Here is a 24095-nt window from a genome sequence, read left to right as displayed (position 1 = left end):
TTCAAATATGTGTAAAAGTTACATTGTAATTTAAAAACATTCATGTTATAAAAGGAGGGGTTTAAAAATAAATTTCATAACAAATAACATTATTATTGTTCAAAAGCAATAATTATATATTATTTTTATAACATATTGTTGAAATTTTTATGGAACCAACTCTATGTCACAGTTCTTGATTACACATTTAAGAGACAATATAACTTAATTAAAAAGTTATACCAATAATATTACGAAATAAATATTTAACAGTACCGACATATTATTCACAAGGAAAACAAAATAAAATTATATATCAAAAATTAAGAAAAATATAAATTGATTTTATTTCACCACAGTGAACGTTAAGTATGCAATACTTACCTATGAATTTTTTTGAAATCTTGATTGAAAAATGGTCAATGAATGCTGATCGATTTCAAAAGAAAATGAATGTAGTTGAAGTATAGTTTTACTAAACGATGAATGGGCAGTTCAATTGAGTATCTCATGACCCTTTAAAAGTTTCAACAATTTCTTTGTAATTAACTGTATCCGGTCATAATGCTTTAACTTTAAGTTGCTTCATTCTCGGTGCTCTCTTTTTAGCGAGTCTTCGTTGTTCCTTCTCTTCCCACTTTCTCTGTTTGTCAGGGTCTTCTTCTTGAAGAATACGTTCTTTCTCAGCTCTACGACGTTCTTCTCTTCGCTGTGCAGCTGCCTCAGCTCTAGCAGCATGAGTAGTTTTTAAGAATGCTTCTTCTACTCTCAATCTATTTTTATCAGCTTTAGTTTTACCCTGAAAGTAACAGTACGATTCAATATGCCACATTAAAATTAAACAAATTAATTAAACCAGTATGATTTAAATAAAAGTTACAAACCTCTTTGGATAGTTTGAAACGACGTAATTTATCCAATAGATAAAAAGTTAATTGTAAAAGCATTTTTAATTTTTCTTGTCCTTCTGCGTTAGTAGTACGCCCTTTCATACTTATATTTAATCCAACAAGTAAAACTCTCTTTACTTCAGGCATTGTTAATTGAGTTATATCTCTAAAATTGAAAACATTATAGTATTACAGATTCAATCAAAAGAAATCTGAAAGTTATAAATTACAGTGTAGATTTTATTCTTACTCTTGTTGCTTGGGACCACTAAACTGGTCACTAATGTGTATATAATCAATATATTGAGCATACTTTGTAAATGCTTGTAAAACTCTTGTATCTAAAATAGCTGACGCTGCTTCAGCGATTTCAGACATTACATAAAATCCCAATGGAAGACCAAATTTTTCTCCTGGTCGCTTTTCTGGACAATAAACACTGATATCGGCCATATCACGTACTAAATGCAATGCCGTTCGTTTTGTAGCTACTGCTAATACAAAAGTATCTGTTTCATCTTTCGCTAATTCTATACGTATGAGTGCTTGATCGTTTTGAGGTCGCACAAGTTGTGCCAAAACTGCAACTAGATCTTGTCTTTTTATTAATTTTAATTCTATTAGCATAGAGTCACATCCAACTCTACCAGAGCAATATAAACTATAATGAGATTGACTTTCTTTGACTAAACCATTTTCAGATGCATCTTCACTTGACTTTCCTGTATCGCCAACAAGTGAAAAGTTATCGAGTAAAAGTTGTTTATGCTCCATCAACCACATTTCTGCTACACGAGCATTTTTTGATCGCCCTGCTAGATAGTTAATGAAATACACTAGCAGTCCAATAATCATTAGTATTTCTAGATAAAAACTATCCCATCTTGCTCGTAAATGTAGCGGGATCTTTGTAATTGTTAACGTCGATGGCTCATCACTTTTCGAGCCTGTATTTCCACCAGCAGCATCTACTCCTTCGAACTCTTCTTCATCGAAGAGATCAAATTCACTATCATTATTAACAATTAATACATAATCATCTTCAAAATCTTGATTACTATTTGATTCTTTCACATGTTCTACTGTACGATCATTAATTGACTGAGTTGGTTTTTCCTCTTCGAAGTCTTCAAATTCTGCAAATTCATTATCTTCGGGAAGTTCTTCATGGAAATGTGCTGTAACCCATATATTTGTTGCAACCAGCACAATATGAACTACTACTAACCACAATTTCATTTTGCCTGAAACAGAATAGTAGCAAATGACTAATTTACAATAGTGAAAAGAATAAAATTACAAAATTAGAAGCTGACATATGCTTTTAAAATTTATAATAAATCATTCTGTCCAATACTTTTTCTATTGTTCCCTTTATCAAAAACAATACATACATAGTGAATTATTTAATGTTATATAAAAAACATTTCTGAAGCAAAAGTTATAAAATAAAATACTGAATACTTAAACAAGCTTTATTTTAAGAATTTATCTATAAAGCGCATGTTTTTATTGGTTTATTAGCTTATACTAACAATATGATGAATTTATATAAAATGCTGCCAATTTTTCGACATTGATTTCAGTTATCAATTAAATAAAATAGTCTTTCCAACAAATAATTCTGTTACAACACTCTTTCGAGGAGGTGACTTGCACACTATGAAACTAGCTACAGAACAAACGTCATTTCCTACGTCAAAGGTACATTTGTATAAATAAGAATAATAGTAATTATAATTTATAAGTGAATTCTGTTGTAATATCCTTTAGAATTTCAAAAATATAATATATATCAGTAAAAATTTATACACGACTAAAAATATTATTTTCCAAAGTAGTTAAGTATACAACTTCATTCGGAATAATACATTTCAAATTGAAGCTTACAAACTCTTTAAAATAATTCTGGTTTCAAACATTATGTCTCTACATTAAAAACGCAATAGAGTAGTAAAAGATATATGAAGAATAAGAAGTCATATTTTTTGTAATATTTTTATTTTCAATACACATTTGACTAAAAAATGTTAGTGTAAGTACTTCCTGTCAAAAGTAATTACGCAAACTCGATAAAATCAACTGATTTTAATTTGGTGTATACATTAAAAAATGACAATGCACTGTGAAGTCAATTAGAATATTTTGCATACTTTAATACTGCAATACTTTTAATGAAAATACTCTCAGGAAAATTATTATTTATAGAATACATTCGAATGATGCATCACGTATACGGTTTAATATTATCAAATTTTATTCTTCAGTAAGTTTAATTTCCATGAATGTATTTCTTTATAAATTCAATGAAATCATTGCAACGCATAAAATGCTCGCATGAATTTGCACGAGACGAACAAAAAATTAGTTGCATTTTGTCGATAAAGTAAATTTCGTATTGCAACGTGTCATAAGGGAACATCAGCGTGACTGTCTTGCCTAGAATTATTCCGTGATTAAGCGAGAGATCGATTCAGTATGTCCGTGGAAACGAGTGAGAGGAGTTTAGTGCGCAGGCTTGACCGTAATGGCTTTATTCTGTCAAAATATGATGCGGTCTTTCTTGTATTCTGTCACAATGTGTCGCATGTCCTCTTAGTGACTTGATTAGAAATTGAGTTTCGATTGGCGTAAGGGTCCGCAGTATTCCCCAAAATAATTTTAGTCGAATAAGTGGTTATAAAAAAAGCGGGTGTCGACAGTGTAAAATCTAGGGAACAAACAATGGATCAATACCGTGCGGAGGAGGGTAATATGTGGATACAAAGAAAAATCGTTGTTCGTTTATTGTAACCCTTCTCGCACTGTGCGTGCTTATCGCGTTCGTTATCTTTAAAAGGTAAGTACACTATCAAAAAGAGTGTCGCCCTAATGTTTAGAGTCTGTGGCACGGTAGCATTTGGTTAAGGTTTCCGCGTTGAATTTTTGTTCCTTTTCGCGTGAAAATTGACAGAGCTTGCAATTAAAAATGCTTGAAATAAGAAGAAAATAAATGGCAAAATCTGTTACAAAAAATGTTACTATATCTTTAGAAAATTCTCTATATCGAGTTTTTAAAAACTCGAAGGCCAAATGATGAATACGTACACTCCCAATTATTTCATAATTTCCTTTCAAAAGTGAAAGACTATTAACATAGATATAGTATTACACGCGTTCGAAATCACTATTGCTTAATACAACAAATTATCCAATTAATTTATCTTTTTACATTATTAACGGCAGGAGATGTCACACAATTTTTTTTTATTAAAGGTAAATTTATTTATTTACAAATACAAATAATCATTTAAGTTATTCTTTCAAAGAAGTAATTAATTCAAACGCAATTACGTTTATATCGTTGTTTTAACGGAATTCGATTATTGATTTACTCGAACCAACCGTGCCTGTCAAGTCTTATCTGCTGAGCCTTTTTTATTGTACAGGTAAATGAAATCGATCGTCAACATGGACAAGTCAGAGAATCAACTGAAAACCTGGAAAAGGAAAAACATAAAGTCGAATGCGACGTCTGAGGTAATGACCCAATGCGTCCAGGTTGTTGTAAGATGTCGACCCATGGACGAGAAGGAAATAGCTCGCGGTTACACGCGCGTGGTGGACGTGTTCCCATCTAGAGGGGTGGTCGAGGTTCGTCATCCGCGGGATGACCCGACCAGCGATAATGTGAAAGTTTTCACGTTTGACTCGGTTTACGATTGGAATTCCAGTCAACAAGACCTCTACGAGGAAACGGTCAGACCGTTAGTATCCTCAGTCCTGGATGGCTTCAACGGTACTATATTCGCGTACGGACAAACGGGCACTGGGAAAACTTACACTATGGAAGGCCTCAAAGGCGACTACGACAGGCGGGGTGTAATCCCGCGGTCCTTCGAGCACATTTTTAATCACATAGGCAGATCCGAGAACATGCAGTACTTGGTACGAGCGAGTTACTTGGAGATTTATCAGGAGGAGATACGAGATCTTTTGCAATCCGATCAAAGCCTTCGGTTCGAGCTGAAAGAGAAACCGGATACCGGTGTATTCGTGAAAGACCTGTCCACGTCGGTGTGCAAAAGTGCAGCGGAGATACAGCAGTTGATGAATACAGGGAACCAAAACAGAACTATAGGCGCGACTAATATGAACGAGCACAGTTCCCGGTCGCACGCAATATTCTTGATCACCATTGAAATGGGATCCATCGACGATACAGGAGGAATTAGGGTGGGTCGTTTGAATTTGGTCGATCTCGCCGGCAGCGAGAGGCAGAGTAAAACTGGCGCATCCGGCGAACGGCTGAAAGAAGCAAGTAAAATTAACTTAAGCTTGTCGGCATTGGGAAATGTGATTTCCGCTTTAGTGGATGGGAAAACCACGCACGTGCCGTACAGAGATTCGAAGCTGACCCGACTGTTGCAAGATTCTTTGGGTGGAAATTCGAAGACCATCATGGTTGCGAATATTGGTCCTGCCAGTTATAATTACGATGAGACTTTGACCACACTGCGATACGCGAATCGCGCAAAGAACATCAAGAACAAGCCGAGAATAAATGAGGATCCGAAGGACGCTCTTTTAAGGCAATATCAAGAAGAGATTGGTCGATTGAAGGAGAAATTGGCACAGAAAGGCATGGTGCAGAGACGAAAGAAAAAGTCGAAGAAGAAGAAAGAAGATGAAGCCGCAGATTCGGAATCCGAAGCGGATGATAGCCGAAGCGAGGATAACAAAATTGAGACGGACAAGAAGCTCATCGCGGAACAATTGAAAGCGGAGAAACAAGAAACGGAGACTCTTATACTGAGAATAAAAGACTTGGAAAGCAAAATGCTCTGCGGTGGTAAGAACATTATAGACCACACGAATGAACAGCAAAGAGCGCTGGAACAGAAGTCGGCTGAGATTGCAGAGAGAAAGAAGCGAGAGGTTGAAATGCAACAGAAGCTTGAAGATGAGGAGCTTACAATGCTGGGCGTGAAGGAAACTTATACGAATCTGCAGCAGGAAGTAGACGTGAAGTCTAGGAAATTAAGGAAATGTTTCACGAAGTTACAAGTATTAAAGCAGGAGTTGGAAGATGTTACCAATGATTTCAATAGGGACAGAAGGGATTTGGAGCAAACTCAACATGAGCTCATGAAAGAATTGAAACTGAAGTATCTTATAATAGAAAATTTCATTCCTGAGGAAGAAAAGAATAAAATCTTGTCAAGAATCCATCTCGATGAAGAGGATGACTGTTGGATAGTAAAGGATCCAGAACCATCCAGTATAGAGACGATAAAGAGACCTACGTCTGTTCCAGGTGCTCGAAGGCCGATTTCTGAATACGCGCGTATTGCTCTAGCCATGGGGAGGGGTTGTCGCTACGCAGGAGAAAACATATTGAATTTAGACCTTGACATGCCTGCTAGAACGACAATGGATTACCAAGGGCCGGTAATTGCACCCACAATTCAAGCCGTCCTCGAAGAAGCGTTACGCGATGAGGGCGATATTGACGTAGATGCATCGAGTGCGAAACTCAGATCCAAACCGCGATTACAGTCTGCAAAAATACGACCTAAGAGTGTTGGAAAGATTCCACAGATTCCGCCGCCTGTTTATCCAAAGACGAGAGGACTCGTGCCGAAATAAAAGAAAATACGTTCTCTTGTATCTGTAAAGTGAAATGTATATATTGTGCAAACTATATTTTGGGTTGCATTCTACTAATTTATATAGACCGTTGTGATGGTACTGTGTGTATCGATAAGCGCAAAATAGTTGAAGTCTTTATAATTCTCTAGTCAATGTGCACTGTGCAGCCACGAGGTATTATTGCATTAATAAAGAACACGAAATAAATGATAACGTTAAGACTAAACACTTGGTTACTTTTTAAGCAATTATAGCGGGCAGTATCGATATCCGTGATTTGGAGTAATTGCTTCGATGGTTTGACCTGCTACTGCGAACATAAAGCTTACATACTTAAAACAAGTTTGTTTCTAAAACGTCTTGAAAGTAAGAAAATAATAATATAATTTCTACGCTATTAAAAATACTATTACTAATGGCAATAAGGTATGTAAAAGTTAATTTTGTCAGAATTCTCAATAGTACATTATGTACAGTTTAATTATATTTATTGATTAAAGAAATGTTAATTATTGGAAATGTGATAAAAAATGAAAAAATATATCTGGCACGTTTCGTTTATTTAATTACCGATTGACAGGTCAAATAATCAAGACTGATTAAAAAGAAAAAAATAATCCTATTAATTTAGATTTATGTTTATTTTTGAAGGCTGGCAGTTGTATATTTAAATTGATGATATTTGTTAAAATAAAATTGTGAAATGTAGGGTAAAGAGATCTGTTTAAGTATCTTTTTTTTTATACTGCTATGTTTATTATTAATTTAATTCTATTTTTATTATTATTGAATATTAAGAACAAGTTCCTTGGTGTATTTATAGTTTCTCTGAAATATGAAAAACTTATACACATAAAAGTATTTACAAAACGAAGATTATTCTTTACTAATTTAATACACTTTTACAACATGTTCTCTTAATTAAAAAATTACACATAGTTGTCCTCGCTATTACGTATGTATATGTGTATACATATACATAGTAAATATATATGTATATGTATATTTTTTTAACGTTAAAAGTGCTTGTAAAAATAATGTTCAATACTTTCGACTCCTTTGATGTTTTATCACACTTATCTGAACCTGCTAAATTATAAATATGATAAACATATTATCAATTAATAAGATTGAATGAAAGATAGCATAACAAAATTGTAATCGAGAGTAAAGACGTTTCTTTCAATTACGTTCCTATTTTTCTTTACTTACTTCATTCCCGCTGACATTGATGCCTCAACACTTCATTCCATAAATCCACGTTCACACCACGCGCCTACTGCGATATACTTAAGCGAATTGAGATATTTTCTAATAAATCTTTGCCGTCTCAAAGCGAGACACACGCGATTTATAAATGTATAAAAATCACATGGAAATAAATTTCTCATGTATGAAGAGGAATGGCAAATGTAAATGTAAAATTCATCAGGAAGTCCTTAGCAACGGAACTGTTCATGAATTTTTAAATATATTTACACGATGCATTCAATTTGGTTAGAAATTTCTTAAATTTTGACCACTCTTATGTCTTAATTAATAATCCCTGAACTAGTAACATTAAGCTTTCCTATGAACACTTATACAGCGTTCAAGGAGAAAACTAGTTCTGTAACAATTGTAAATAGATTCACAGTCACAGCAAAACTTCAATACATTCTTATGAACAATTTCTAAATAGTCACTTTAGTAGAAACGTTGTTGTTGCACATAATTTCCGTATTGCTGTTGCGGCGGTTGTTGAGAGTAATTCGAAGAATGATTGGTGGGTAGTCCACCATAGGGTGACCCACCATAATTTTGCTGATTCGGGTATTGATTTGATGCCATGGACGGTCCACTATACTGACCCTGATTGCCTATAGCGCCATATCCTTGGTAATTATAACCATTATCCACGTAATTCTGATTACCGCTATAAACTTGTTGATGTGGATAATTTTGGAATTGCTGGTTGGACATGCTGGGATAACTAAGAGGGGGTGCTTGTGGACGGGTGCAAGTTTGTTGAGTATTTTGAACATATCCTTGATTATAAAAGTTTGACAAAGGAGCTGTAGAAGTATTGGGAATTTGATCCAACGGTTTCGATGTATTTTGTTCAGCATTTTCATTTCCAAGTGACAAGTGCGATTTTGGCACATATTTATTTGGAAGATCTCCCATTATATGAGCGATTAAACGTTTCGTTTCATTTAGTATTGCATTTGGATCGTTAGTTTTCGTTAATTCCTTTGGCCTGACCGGAGAACGTGATCTTGAACGTGAACGAGATCGTGTCCAGGATTTTGGCGAATTCGATACCGACTTCGAAAATCCTCGCGATTTCTTCTTTGCCTTTTCATTTTCGCTAACATTTTTATCCGCTGCCTTATAAATATCTTCAAATGTGTAATCATCGTCATCATCTGACAAATCTAACTTCGCTTTCTGTTTATCTTCGTTATCATTCTTTGTTTGCTGTTCTTCCTCGTCATCATTTGCAAACATGTCTATTTTAGGTTTCCATTTATCTTCCTCTTCAACGGGATTTTGATTTCCTTTGCGCACAGAGAACGGCGAAATACTTCTGTTGGATTTAATATTCGTTTCTATATTCTCTGGCGTTGGGGACTTTATTTTTGGCATGGAAGATACTATGGACGTTGAACCCAAGTTAACAAACGCCCTTAATTTTTCTACTCGAACTGGATCTGTGACTTCTAATTTTTTTAAGAAATTAATCAGTCCGTGTTGTTCCTGAGAGGATAAATCTTTAAAATTTTGTAACAGTGCTTTTAAATCTGCGTCCGATAAACTTTCCATTTTAGAAGTTTGATGATCAATCGTATCCGCTGTTGTCAAGGTCGCAGGTGCAGATGTAGTCTGAGGAAGAGAAGTATTACCTCTTGCCAACCCTTTAACAAAATCAGCCGTAGTCACTGGTTTATCAGAATTTTTGGACGCTTCAGCCATTCCGACAACAGCGTTAATAAGAGTTTCTAATTCCTCTTGCGATACATTTGATCTACCTTGAGCTACTAAAGCAGCTGCTATTTGTTGGGCTATAGCTACTTTATCGACGGTACCAACGCCAGGTACGCTAACTGGTTCGGATTTGATTGTAGGTGTAATTACCTCTACCGGCCTTGTATAGACTGTTCTTTGAATATAATTTGCCGATTTCGCGGTCTCCATTTCTCTCTTTTTCTTTTTTTCTTCTTCCATTTTCTTCTTACTTTCTGTCGCTTTATGCAACAACTGAGCAATATTTTGAATTGCTGTCTTCGTTGGTGTTATAGCCATCTTTTCTATCATTCCAGCAAATAATTGACCTTTAAGTTTTTCTTTAACCGTTTCAAAAAGCACACTCACCTCTTCGTCGTAAAGTAATTCCTCGGCAGAGTTTGGTTTAGCCTTCTCTGCTGCCAATGCTTTCGAAAGAAGAGACACTATCTTGGGCCCAAGAGAGCCCAATTGACCTTCCAGTGCCGTGAGTAATCTCAACAAGCCAACTACTTCTAAATCTTCAGTTAATATATCATCTGGTATAGGGCTTGGAGATTTTTCTTTCACCGGATATGGTGTCGCGTAATGTATTGATCTCGGACGTGTAACACCACGAGGATAGTAACTACTTCTATACGTATTTCCCCTACCACGCACATATGACGAGTACGCATAATCACGATCTCTAAGGTCATGATGATCATAATAATCTGTTTTAACAGTTTTTGTACCGACATACTCTACTTCGTCATCGCTCTCTATGCGATGACGACTCCTTTTAGGCGGAGATCTATCACGTCTATTCGATGGTATCCACTTTTCTGGCGGCTTGTCTTCCGGCAATTCTAATCGTTTTCTGATTTCTTCTTTTCGTTGCTGCAATTGTTCATTGTGAATCTCACGCATTCGTTTGTTCCAGAACTCTATCCATTCTGGCTTGAAGTCATGTTTACTAGGGTCTTTCCCTTCCGCTTGTAATTCTTTATATCGCCTGTTCCAGAATTTTTTCCACTCGTCAGGATAAGACGGATGTTTCTCTGGATTCTTTTCGTGAAATTTCAATGCACGATCAAGCGTCTCTTCGGCGCGTCGAATTTGGTCACGATACTTATCCCATTTATCTCGTTCTCTCAGTGGCTCCGGTGAACGTGAACGCGACCGTGAACGTGTACGAGAACGCGTTCGATCCCGCGAATAACGCGATTTGGTACGATACCTGCCACCTTTATCCATTGAACTAGTTTTGCGATTACGAATGGGAGACCGTGATCGTGAACGCGATGGCGAAGGGCTACTTGATATGCTTGACAGTGACGAAAGAGACTTTGTCTCGTCAGAGGGACGCTTAGGAGACTTTCTTACATTCTCTTCTTCCTTATCTAACGGCTTACGGATACTTAATTTATCCCTTGTGAAAATGCGAATCTTGAATCCCCTAAAAAATATGAAATATTTATTTGACATATGAAATCGAGGCTGGCTAAGATACCAACGTTATTTCATCATACTGAAATTATAATTCAAACGAACAAAGATTAACCAAATTTTGAACAGGAAAAAGTCCTTTAAAAATGTTACATTATCAAAACGTTCACTTACGATTTTGTAGTATCTGATTTAGAATCTGTTTTCTTTGGTGGTGACTTTTCGTGTTTCTTGTCTTCACTCTTATGTTTATCATCCAGCTTCTCATCAGCAGGTTGAGAATCTTAATATAAGATGATAATTAATGCAGTTGAACGTTTGAGATGTGAACAGTTTGTCTCAACAATATAAATTTTTATACACTCACCTTTCTTCGGACCACTATTACCAGCCACTTCAGCCATCTTCTCTTCGAAATTCGTTACCCATCGCACATCGTAAACATCCATAAATGTTAATTCTGGCGTTTCCCTGCATGTAGGAAACAGCCATTGATTTTAAGGAAACGTAAAATTAAATAACGAAAACAACTGACGCGCACCTTCTCTAATCACATATCCATTGACTTTTGTAAAACATATGAATTGAAACGTTCAATTCATACAACGATCAAGCGTATATGATTTAATTTAATAATAACATATTACAACTTACCTAAAGTGATAATCCTGGTAGACTCTCTTGATGTATTGCATCTTATTTTTTTCAAATTGATTCTTATCAACCAACTGTGGTTGTAATCTTCCGAATCGTTCTTCAATCTTCTTAGCCACTAACACCGATATTTCGTTAGCTCCACGTTTATAATTAGGAGTACGCGGTAGTTCCGTAATAGCACGCGAAATTGTAGGGAAATGTCTATTTAGATATGTTATTCTATGATTATAACTGGTAATATGAGCCATAACAGTACGAGGGTCACCCCTTTTATCGCATAAAACACATGTATAACTGGGTTCGCAAGAATCATTATCAACCAGTTCAAGTAGGTATTCAAGGCCGACAAGGGGAGAACTTCTGTGGCGATCCAAACTCATCTGAATTGTTGTTGTTCTGGTTATTTGATCTTCCATACCAGGTGGTACTGGTTCTCCAGGTGCCAAACCATCGCCTATAGCAGCTGATTGTGCTGGTGGAACTGTTTTTACAATATCCGATCGTTTGGACCATAACAAAACTGGATATGGCCATTCATCTAATTTCATCTTATGACGATTACACATGTTATGATTCAGTAACTTGTGAGCTCCGAACAGAGCTATGTTACATATATGACACCATATATCACCATCTTCGGTTTCAGAATACACGGGTCTGAGCGTGCCATCTTCAGCAGTGACACTGCTCCTCATTAAACGTTTTCGATCGTATTCTTCCTGTGAAATATAAATACTTTGTCAAGTGTATAACTAACTGTTGTTCTAATAATATGTTACAGAATATAAAAGTATATTCATAATCGATACATTAGATTAGATTTTATCAACTGGGTACTGGTGTTCTTTATAAAAAATACCAAAAGTTATTTATTTGAGTAATAGATCAAAATTCAGTTTCTAATATTATATGAGTAATGGTAAAGTGATAATTTTGATAAAAATAGTATTTTTTTCTAATTGAATTTAACAAATATGTTTAAAATTCTAATTTATAAGTTCCTGAAAATATTAACTATAAATAAAAGATTTTTATATGCATCTTTCAATATGCTTTACCTTCTCCTTGCCTGCCTCTGATAAGTGAGAAGGATTACGACCTTCTATATCAAGATCATCAAAATTCTGCATAATTGATCCACGTTTGTGAAAAATTCTCACAGTGTTTTCTGAAAATATAAAATTGTTGTAAGTTTTAAGGAAAAAACAATGCAGCATCAGGGTCGGCAAAGGTATATAAATTATTGAATCTAAAAATACAAGGAAAGTAACAATATATATTATTCTGTTGACGACTTATGTAAATGACTTAAATATAACTATGAACTTTACGAGATTATTACTTAGACATCAAAAATAGATATTAATTTATAAGCCAACCCTGCAGCAGCAATCGTAAATATGATTGTTTCAAACCTGATAAAATCTACTATAATAAAGCTACAAATTTTATTAATGTATACTTACCAGTAATACATGCTATTATATTTAAACAATTTATATACACATGTAACAATGCCTAAATCTAATGTTCCTATTAAAATATTTTAACTTCTTATTAAATTAAAGCATAAATGGATTTTTAAATGATAACAGTCGAATATTTATAATGTACGTTATAAAATATTCTTGAAGAGATATTATCGCCAACATATGAAAAATAGATTCTTTAACAACTGTCTGAATAAGTTTTTATAATATGTTCAATAAAATAAATCAATTCTTATATAAATACTTACACGTTCAGGACATTCTAGAGGTATATATTAAGTTATGAAATAAACATATCCTAAGATCATTAAATGATGATTAATCTTACTTCTTTCATTCAATGATTTCTTATAATTATTATTTATAGATTTGCTGGAGTATAACAATCAATCTCCAGCTACTTACCGATAGAAAGGAAACTTCGTATATCCAATAACGTTTCCAGGATGCACAAGTACCACAAAACATTAAACGCAGTGCACCATATAGAGACACTAATATCACGCAAAGTTAAGAATTAGAATAACTTTGCAATTTATATTTAAACGAGAAAAAATATAGCCGTTTACATAGAAAAAAAATAATGTTTTACTTTGATCTAATATACCTAATATAGGTACTGTACTACACTTTGACGCAGGAGAATGAATAAGACATATAAATGATGTGTGTCTGTTTATTAAGCGGTGCTTACTTAAATAAATTATATTACGAATAACAGAAGAACAAGAAAATCATAATGGCATTTACGTATGAGCCTGTAATACGCGAAACCAAAAGGTTATATACGATTGATTAAAATCCGCAGAAATCGAACAATATAAACAGTATAAACTGCCTTCACACGCACCGTCAATTTTTAACAACCAAGTGATCCCAGCCAAATGGCCATCATTTGGTTTTAAATTAATCTTTCCAGTCTTATAAATATCTGCGTAATCTTTCCGCCTTGTTGGACTTAAATCGTAATCTTCGAAAATAGAAAATAGAAAAACAGGCCTAACTTACCAAATTACCAGTTTGCGTTGGTCACACTCGGCAATCTCCGCGGTGAAAATTTCTAATTTCTTAATTTTGTTTTCAATAAAATCTTTCGGTAGCCATATCGAAAGAGAAATATTCAACAACTAGAGATCTGCGCATGACTGACCTGCATGGTTATAGTCGGTAATTCGTTTGTTGCAGGAAACATTTTTATCAACTTGTCTTATTTTTGGAATGCTCGCAATTATATCACCGAGGAGATGTAGAATAGACTGGATAAGCAATGTAAATTTTTATCTCACGGCCGGGGATTAAGTGACTCCTTACCATTCCTATGTCGCTTGCAACGTTACCAACAGAGTACAGGTAAATTCAAATAAATAAATAAAAACGTAATCTTTTTTATTTTCTTACTTTTATTTTATTACATTTTTCTATATACACATACTTTCTTATAGACATTTATCAGAATATTAAACATAATTCATAATTTCAAAGTAAGTACATATAATACAATATGAATACTGAATTTTTATTGAAAATGTACATAATTTACTTGCATAATATAATCGGTGAAGTTCTTATCGTTTTCCGAACAATTAATGTTTATATCTGGAAAAAATTGTTGTTCCATTGAAATTTTGAAAACTATTTTCCATGAAATTTTTAATCATTAATCTGCAAGGTGCATACTTCGTAAAGTGAACATACCATTTAACAATTCTCCTCATCTTTGAGCACGAAAAGTTAGTGATTTTCCGTTTATTTTAATTATACACCGGAATAATAAACATACTAAAAAATACACAAGTTACATAAATAACTCTTTCCTTCATCCACAAAAAACGTGAGTATCGTTTACCTGCTGATGGTTTCATATTTCACATTTAAATTACAAAATTAACACATCAATTAGCCTACTATGATTCTTTTAGAGAAAATATTGTAATAAGAATAACAGTAGTTGCCCAGGCCTCACCACGTGGAGGTTACTAGAGTGGAGACCCGAGGAGGTAGTTGTATTTCATTAACCTCCCCCCTAAACCCATGGATTAATATTACCGCAATTGAGACTAATCCCTCGGTGGATGTTTTCTTCCTTGAGTCTAAACCAAAGTGAAAAAAAGTAATATTCGAATGAATTATACAAAAGAATTATATGAAAGAATTATAAGAAAAAAAGTATCTCTCAGCGGATGATTCCATGTCTTCCTCCTTAAATCTGAAACTATCCACATAAAGAAACATACAAGTATAAGCAGTAACATAAGAAACAAGAATGAGATTGAATTATAACATAGCATTACAAGATATAATTACAACGAAGAATTATAAGGAAAAAATGATTAGAAATAAGGAATCCCACGGTGGATGATCGATGACTTCTTGCTTGAAACTAAAACTAACACATTAAATCGCAAATTAAATCTAATTTTAAACATGGATCTGTACATTGTGAATGCAAGTCAGGAGAGACAGATGAAGATCCATTTCATTAAATCTCCCTTCCTTAACCTAACGAATCTTAATATTAACGCACTTAACCCTGTGAGTGTTAAGGAACGATGTATCACTTCTTCATGCACTTGCGAAAAGTTTCTTTTTGATTCTATTAGTAATAAAGGAAGTGTAACATATTTTTAGTATCGTGCAGAAATTGTACGAACATTAGATCAAAATTGACCGAAAGATAAATGTTTATTTATAATTATGCATCACTGTTTAAAATTGTCTGGTATTTCTCGAATATGTATGCAAATTTCCCCTGGCAATTAAACGAGTTATCTAACTTAATAAAAATTCATATAAATCCAGTTCCATAATCATCGCAGATGAATAACATAATCATTACATTCATCACACAATCAGTTTCTAATTTCTCGAAACCTAAAAGCATTTTTCTCAATGACTATCGAAATCCTCCATTTTTAACACCACCCGTTCCATTTTGCTTCTAATCATAACTCTATTATATTTTGTTGACGTAAACACCTTCACGTTTCTCGTACACGGTTAACAAAATAATTGTTTTCTTCAAAACAATCATACCTTATATAAACGACACATCTCTCTTCCTTTTTACTTATAGCTCCGGTTTATAAACGAACAGTCGAGCTACTAAACTAAATAAAAAACCTGAAAACATTGGAACCTTTGCGTCAACCCAACATTTCGCTTATAATTGAAACATCTTGACTGTACTCACTGAGTATGTTCGCGAGTGCATGTAAGAGGAGGCTTGCAATCAAATCATCAGCAATAGCGGTAAATATCTGGCAGAAGTAACTGTAGCAGTAGGGGCCCAACATGTGCCGGGCCCGCGTTGCTGCTTCATGATCAGTCGGTCATCGTCTTTCGCTCGTGTGTTCAGGATCCGTGAGAACAACCGCGGATGCGCGTACCTCGGTGCCGATCGACACGTTCCGAACATGATCTTGCGGCGCATTACGAACACCCTCCTGCAATTCGTCGCGCTAGCGACCGTCGTTCATTCAATGGAATCTCGGTGGAGTGTTTTATCGTGGATGTCGAGTAACGTTTGCGCTCTGATTATCTTCCCGGCGAGCACGCAGCAATGGTCCTTGTTGGGTTTGAATCTGTGGTCGAGCCAGACCGTGGAGAAACCTCACGACAGATTCGACCTAAACAAAAATCCTATCTCGAGGGGTAAGTTCCACGGACACCGTTGCTGAGTGCCATTTCGTGTCTCTTTCGTCCTACCAGCGTTTTCGAGAACTGTAACGCGGAAGACTGGTCTCTGTTTATTTTAGAATTTCGACCCTTTTCAGTCTGACGTGCGGCACATGCTAGTTACCGGTACGTGTTCTTGTTGAGTTCCTACGACCTTTACTACAATTTCTCTTACTTTCCGACCCCAACCCGTCCGCACGTTTCCAGTTGCAATCTTTGACGCACTGCTTCCCTTTGTTGTGTATACTCGTTGAATGAGATTTACAATGTTTGTTAATGCTAGAGTTGTGTCAATTTGACGGATATTAAGTTTTTTCAAGATTGTTCGGTGAAGGTTTAAGTCAATTTTGATTGATGACGTTACGTGAATAGGTATTGTAATACATTAGTTTGTTTTTGAAGCCCTAATTTTTAATATCTATATGAATGAACAGATATTCTTTTAGGAACAGTACAATGAAGTATACAATAAATGTTTGTAAATTTAACGTTAACAATTGTTGGTACTATTGTTTAATAGATTTTTATTTTGATTCTGTTTTACTTGAAAGTATTAATGGATATTTAGGGGTATAATTAAAACGGAAGTGATGTGTGATCAGGATATACATAATATATATTCTTATGTGAATAAACGTGGTACTAGACTTGTAACATGGACATTTGTGTATAATGCTGAGTAAAATTATTATGAATATTAATCTAACATAATCTCTTCTCATACACAGCGCATAATTCAAATATTTATTTACGTTTCAAAATTATAAAATGAAGTACAAGTTAACTTATAATCATTAATATTCTTATTTCAGATTAGATTCAAGTATCGTAAATCAGTATAAACAATGGTTCAGTAACAGTACGATATTCCTCGTTCTAATTTTTCAAAAATTGTTCAAAATGTGTACAAGTGTAGGCTTACCGAAATTTTCACTTATATTTTCTAAAATAATAATTGTTTTAACGCTAGGATAAATGATAAATAATTAAAATTTTGAAATTACTCATATCGAAAAGAATTGGCAAATCCTGATTTAAGAAAGAATGAGTGTGCAACAAATGCATGCACTTTAAATATAATTTTTATTGTTACTATACTTCAACTATTGTTTCTCAAAGTTTCGTCATTTTTTGTGGAAGGTATTTCTAACTGGATCAATACGTTTCAAGATGTTTGTCAGTGCAAAGCATTTCCATAATTTTCCCGTGAAACCCTCATAATTTACGATTCAATGATTCCTTTAATTGCTTATTCATTAGCCGCGTTCATTAATCTGAATAGAATACGATTTTATCACATGGAGTGTTAAGGGACATACTCCATGTGGAGCAGAAGATTCATGTAATGTTAATTAGAATATTCATGAATTACAAAAGCGCCGCAGGCAGACTTCTCACTCGCATTGAAACTTCACGAACTGTGTTAAATTGAAATTATACTCGACCGGGTCCCTTCTGTTTCGAGTAAACAGAAATACGAAAACGTTTGGAATCTTTAACATCGACTGGCCAATGCACGAGTTTCTCTGGGTCGAGCTATAGCTGGCTAGGGAATAAATTGACAACCTGCTGTTCACTGTCTGAGGACGTTAAAAATTATTATACTGACAAAATTATTTTTAAAAACAAGAAAAAAATATACAATAATATTAAACATTACACAAGTAATAACGTTTGTTGTAGCTATAAATACTTACATATATTCTGAGGGCTGGATTTTTAATAAAATATAAAATCTATCATCTATTGGCAGAAAATTTTATCAATTAAATTGTAAGGTTTCTCTGATTAAAACGAGACCAGACACGATATATTTTGGAACATATTATTTAACAATAGAACTACTGAATATTTAATATGATTGATACATGATCTCTATAAAAATTGTAACAATAAATTATTTTCAGTTTCTTCAGATACTCATTATAGTCGTTTTAACTGGTACGTTAGTTAATGAATTACAATAATTTATTTTCTTCTAGTAAATTGTGACTTAAAGTATGTCATGTTTGGTTTTGTTTTAATCAGAGGAATCTCACAAATGCGTTAGTAAAAGTTTCATTTAAACACAAACCCTTATAAGAAAGTTTTATCATTGCGTTAATATTGTCTCACCGATATACCACCGCTGAACAACGTATTGTGTTACAACTGCTCGGCCGTCGAGCTTCGCGGCTTGTCGAGAGGACTCGCTCCTCAGTGGCGAAGATGACTGCCGAACATTAATCCCGCAGATCGTGCCTGGTACCAACCACAAGAATACTGTATATCGGTTTCGGTTCCGGTTCTTCATTGAAATATTTATGAAAAATAACAGTTATAGAACAATTTCAGAACTGATATAACATCGAAAACGAACCGAAACCGATATAGCTCAGAACCGATATACCGAATAACAATTATGACCTATTTCGGTTCTTCATGACTGCTTCAGTCGGAACAGATATATAACAGTTTCAAACAGGAACCATTTCAATTCTTAGTTTTACCAAAACTCTCGGTTTTTGAAACAATTATGAAGAATCAAAATGTAGAATCGTGATGAAGAATCGAAAAATAATACTAGAACCGTTTCAGAACCGATATAATATCGAAGGAGAGCCAAAACTGATATACCGAATAACAATCATGACCTATTTCGGTTCTTCATAACCGTTTTAGTCAGAACCGATATATGAGCTACTCATTAGCCAACTCCGTTAACTCCATAAACCAAAAATCAGAAAAAAATTATGTAGTAATGCACATTGATTTTCCAAATTTCTTTTCAAGCGGAAAATCAAGTAAATATTATAGAATGTATTTCGTTCTATTATTACAGATGTAGTTTAAATCTAACAAATATGTAAAATGTATAAACTACTAAGTTCAAGAAGTAATATTTATTACTAGTGCAATTTGTGCATGACCAAAAGAACGTTTACTATTTCGTGGCACCAAACCAAATAATAAGGCGATTTATTTTAAATATAAAAGATTCAGAGTCGATCAATCGTATCGACAATAAAATCTGAAGAAATCCAAAAAGTGGAGTTAACCGATTTGGCCAATGAGCGGTTCGTATAACAGTTTCAAACAGTTCTTTTCGAAACCTTTTCAATCCCTGGCTGCAACGGGCGGTACTCGTCCCAGCTTCTTCGCGGTCTCATTTGCAACCCTTTGCAGTTCTGAATTTCTTCCCCATCCCCGTGGAGGAGGAGTGCCTATCGCAGGACAAACGACGCCGAGGAGTATGCATGAACACGTATGAGTGCCGTATTCAACGAGGCAAGTCTCATGGACCGTGCGCGCTCGGTTTCGGCGTGTGTTGCATATGTAAGTACCCACGGAATACTTATTCTCAATTCATTCGATGTGTGAACGTTTCATAGATTCCGCGCCGGGGATTTCCCGTCGGGAAATGAACGATCGGTGCGTGCACGTGGTTTCTCAAAATTCCCGAAGATTCCCGTACGCCATTGATCGCCGGTTTTTCTCGCGTATTGAATAGTGCCCCGGATCATTTTACGGCGAACGAAACGGGAAGAAACGTGTACAGAAGATTTATGAGCAGGTATAAAACGATTTAATAAACGCGAACGCGTGATTAACACGTGCGCGGCTGCTGACGCTGTGTTGTGTCTGCTTGATAAGCTGTAGGCAGATGCTCTTGACGTAGTGTTATGTATCATTTCACGATCAGCGGTTAAATGCCAATGACATGCTATTACGGTTTTGTATGTTTTCGCTTTAAATTGATATTCTCTAGGTTTAACTTCTTGCTCTATGGTTCATTTGTTAACTATGATTAATACAACTACTTTATCATTAATAATTTATTAAGGAAAGGAAGAGTTTTGATGCTTGTTCTGTGTTTATGTTTACTACAAAGGTTAACGATTGATAAAAGAAAAGTAATATTTCATTTTTATTTAAGAAAAATAAATAACACTTAGATTTCTACAATTCAGTTTAAAATCTTTATTACGAGTCTGATACGATATTGTGGGTCAAGGGGTTAATAGATTCACGTGATGTTTCTATATGTTTAATCATAGATTGTAATTATAACAATATTTGCGAAAATGATGTCAGAGTGCATTCTTTTGTTTCGTGTCTATGTTTCTGATTTCAGTTGTTAGATTTGGGTGAATGTTAGTAAATAATTTGAGAAATAATTTACTTATTAATGTTGATTTATTATTGTTCTTTATTTATGATGTATTATTATTTATTTTAATATATAATATATTAATTCTGTCTGGATTTGCAATAGAAAATCATTTTATAAATTCAAATGATATGCAGTTATACATATGATAGTTGTAATATTTGATTTTATAACGTTTATTGTACAGTAAAATTTTATTTACGTATAGATTTAAATTTACTGAATATAGATTTAAAATTTGGAATTGTAAATAATGTCTTTTTACGTGACATTTAATTTTCATGCCTTTCTTTGATAGTTGGAAATGATTTTTTATATTAGTAATGGAAAAGACTTCTTTGACAGCTAATAAACATGGAATTAAGTATGATATAAGAATTTAGCAATTATACAACTTTTAAAAGAATTGTTTCATTCAGCCATATTTAGGTCTTTGTTAAAGACAATGACGTTTAAAGTATTAAAGAAATATTGCTTATAATTATATTGTAAACATACAGTGAAGTTATATTATTATAAAATGATTATTAATATTTGAAAATCGCTTTTATTATAATTACTGGCTTACCTAATATTTATTGCATTCGTGTTGACTCGCTTGAACAAGTATTTTGCTTGATATTTTGCAAAGGTTATAAATATCGCACAGTGATAATGCATTGTGCTGCGTTAACTGATAAAGCGTTTACGTCATTCAATAATTATGTAACAAAAATTCCTTTTTGTACAGAAATCGAACGAAAATCTGCATTGTTCGTCGCAGCTACTTCAATGTAGGTACATCATGTATCGGCAATCGCAAATTGCAAAGCTTTCTGTATGCAGGCACGTGCACGTTGCATTCTCATTTCGCGCGAACATTTTGCGGATATCGTGTTTGAAACTTCGCTACGTGATGTACACTACCATTAATATCGGTAGAGCGAACTCGCATAAAGATTTTACACATGCCCGATATAAACTTTTATCATGCTACATGCATCTGAATGAAAATAAAGGTGTTCGAAATACAATAGAATAAATTAATCAATTGCTAATTTAGTTATGATTTTCTGGAAATTGACAAATATTTAAGAGAAACTGTATACTGTTAGTTCTTAATATTTGTACTTTTATTTTTAGTGAGAGAAACTTATTGTAACTTTACTAAGAGAATGTGTGAATTAGATTGTAGATTTTTGTGGATTTATGAAAAATATGGAAATGTACAGAGCCCACACGATACGAAAAGATATATAAAATATCTAAAGTGTAATTTGTAATATGCATTAGAAAAAAAATTGCCATTGTAATCATATTTTTCGAATTATTTTCTTAAACGTTTGAATTTGCATGAGAATCATGTAGTTTGATGATAACAGCTAGTTTAAGAATGTTTATACCATTTATTTAGTTTACAATAATTTTTTCTCTTTGAAACTTTGGAAAATGATTTTTGGTTGGTACATTTTTATTTATTAATTTAATGATTACATGTCAATTATTTTTAACTATTTTATTTAAGTGTCATGCCAGCTGCATATCTTGTTATGTTACGCATTCACTGCTATGATGATGTATTGAGAAAATTAAATTTCATTAGGATTTGCAGGAGATAAGCAGGTCGAAAGAGCGATCCTTTGATGGTAACTTTTCACTTTCTGCTGTGCTGAATAAATTACTTTGATTTCGTGGAATATTTATGGATGTCGATTCGGTAGTCGACGTATTAATATTCATTCTGCGTAACTGGTCAATAAATTATAGAATTTCTATTAAGTGTATCTGCTTCTGTATCTATTTCCGATCAGATACTGCTGCCATTAACGATAGAGAGTAACATTTATAGTGTGCATAATATCACGAATGTTTATACAATTTTCTACAATTTATTTCATAAAATAGAAACAAAAAGGCAGAAGTTATATTAACAAAAATAATTTTAATTCAGTCTTCAGTAACACTGTAAAATCCTTTAGACATAAAACCAATCTATAATAATATTCAATTACAACTGCTTCCAGCAATTCACAATCGTTAATCAAAATACTAATTAAAGTATCTTTACAATATTTTAGAAAACAAACTTGCATTTAAACAGTTACAAAATCGTAAATTCATATCTCCCTTTCTTATCGAGTTAAACAAAATCCTGATAAAGAAGCTAGAAAAAAATTCTCCCAAACACAATATTTCACAATTCCGTGCCAACCAACTCAACCATACCTTAAATGCCGCACGATTTTGCCGAGAAAAATATACAAAATGTAAATAATGGAATATCAAATTATGTAATTGAATTGCGTTATTATTATTGCAAGTTTATCTTGTTGAATGTCATTACATTAGGTAATGTTACTTGTAATATAGAAAAGTTTTCGGATAATTATCGTTTAATCGAATGAATTATGGTAATTCGATTTGATTGAGGTCACCGGTGACCCCCACGATATCCAACGTGTGAAAAAACTCCACATCAACACCATTTGTCAACTGAAATATTTCCTTAATTGACTACGCCGAAAGAACGTCGTGCAATGAGGAAATCAATTTTTTCACCGTCTGAGATCAGTTAAATCATTTGAGATCTCTATTCGAACACCTGTCTGGAATTACCGGCTTCCTTAATTAGTTAAACGCATTAAAGGAGGACGATAGCGACTTATCGGTGTCGGCCCCTTCGGATTGTCCGACGTCATTCGATTTTACCATTTGGTCGACAGATCGGTTAGACGCGCGTCGATTTTGGTTAACGGTATTGCGATAAACATGCACTGAAAAGAACGATTCGATGGAACGCGTTCTCCTTGAACGCGGAAAAGAGTGTGGGGAACAGGAGGAATGAGATGAACGCTTGATACAGACTGACGCGCCGAGGGAGAATGTGCGGCACAAGTTATACAGTTACTTAATTTCTCGGCATCTCGCTTGTCCCAGATGTAAGATCGTCTTCACGTTTCGTCGACCTTTTTGCCAATGCCTTTTTCCGAGATCGCGTTCCAAGGCCACGAGTACGATCGTTAGATCTAGACTTCCGGTTGGCCAAGCTTCAGCGTACTGCTAGGAGATCGGTAGGTTATGGCTAGGCTCAGGAATGCGAGGCTGATTGATCGGTTCACATCTTTTTCCACTCAATTTTTTGGATGTTTGTGTATTATACGGGTTCTCCTTGTTTTTGACACTATTCTTACCGAAGCTGTTGAGAGACACTTTCTGAAATTTTAACTTAAA

General features: G+C 34.2%; 3 protein-coding genes across 10 annotated transcripts in view; 2 read left to right on the top strand and 1 right to left on the bottom strand.

Annotated features, from left to right (window-relative positions):
- Positions 1 to 89: 89 nt before the first annotated feature.
- LOC116428583 (PAT complex subunit CCDC47) lies at positions 90 to 14236 on the bottom strand. 4 transcript variants are annotated; one of them, XM_031980375.2, is made up of 7 exons: positions 14069 to 14214; positions 13466 to 13554; positions 12629 to 12738; positions 11568 to 12289; positions 11281 to 11384; positions 11088 to 11196; positions 7953 to 10923 (listed from the first exon to the last, which is right to left on the bottom strand). In XM_031980375.2, the coding sequence occupies exons 3-7, from the start codon at positions 12698 to 12700 to the stop codon at positions 8187 to 8189; spliced, it is 3744 nt and encodes a 1247-aa protein (XP_031836235.1). In that variant the 5' UTR covers positions 12701 to 12738; positions 13466 to 13554; positions 14069 to 14214; the 3' UTR covers positions 7953 to 8186. The 4 variants fall into 4 exon arrangements, with proteins under 4 accessions (XP_031836237.1, XP_031836236.1, XP_031836235.1 ...); XM_031980374.2 differs by lacking the exon at positions 13466 to 13554 and having other exon boundaries at positions 14069 to 14234; XM_031980377.2 differs by lacking the exons at positions 7953 to 10923; positions 11088 to 11196; positions 11281 to 11384; ... (1 more) ...; positions 12629 to 12738; positions 13466 to 13554 and adding exons at positions 90 to 778; positions 864 to 1035; positions 1120 to 2113 and having other exon boundaries at positions 14069 to 14236.
- Positions 3332 to 7686, top strand: Klp68D (kinesin-like protein 68D). 2 transcript variants are annotated; one of them, XM_031980378.2, is made up of 2 exons: positions 3332 to 3708; positions 4298 to 7686. In XM_031980378.2, the coding sequence occupies exon 2, from the start codon at positions 4302 to 4304 to the stop codon at positions 6495 to 6497; it is 2196 nt and encodes a 731-aa protein (XP_031836238.1). In that variant the 5' UTR covers positions 3332 to 3708; positions 4298 to 4301; the 3' UTR covers positions 6498 to 7686. The 2 variants fall into 2 exon arrangements, with proteins under 2 accessions (XP_031836238.1, XP_031836239.1); XM_031980379.2 differs by lacking the exon at positions 3332 to 3708 and adding an exon at positions 3723 to 4124.
- A 2162-nt stretch (positions 14237 to 16398) lies between the features above and the next one.
- Positions 16399 to 24095, top strand: part of LOC116428623 (uncharacterized) — a 29630-nt gene continuing 21933 nt past the window's right edge. For 3 of the 4 annotated variants that reach the window (XM_076373044.1, XM_076373038.1, XM_076373037.1), the window contains exons 1-2: positions 16399 to 16711; positions 19901 to 20050. In XM_076373044.1, coding sequence (XP_076229159.1) covers positions 16474 to 16711; positions 19901 to 20050 — 388 coding nt within the window. In that variant the 5' untranslated portion in view covers positions 16399 to 16473. Of the gene's footprint in view, positions 16712 to 16833; positions 16862 to 19900; positions 20051 to 24095 lie in introns of all 4 variants that reach the window. The other variant, XM_076373043.1, reaches the window with a different exon arrangement.

This window comes from Nomia melanderi, chromosome 1 (assembly GCF_051020985.1).
Source record: "Nomia melanderi isolate GNS246 chromosome 1, iyNomMela1, whole genome shotgun sequence".
In the NCBI taxonomy this organism is placed as follows: domain Eukaryota; kingdom Metazoa; phylum Arthropoda; class Insecta; order Hymenoptera; family Halictidae; genus Nomia; species Nomia melanderi.
The sequence above is the reverse complement of the archived record's forward strand: the minus strand, read 5'-3'. Positions and strand labels throughout refer to the sequence as shown.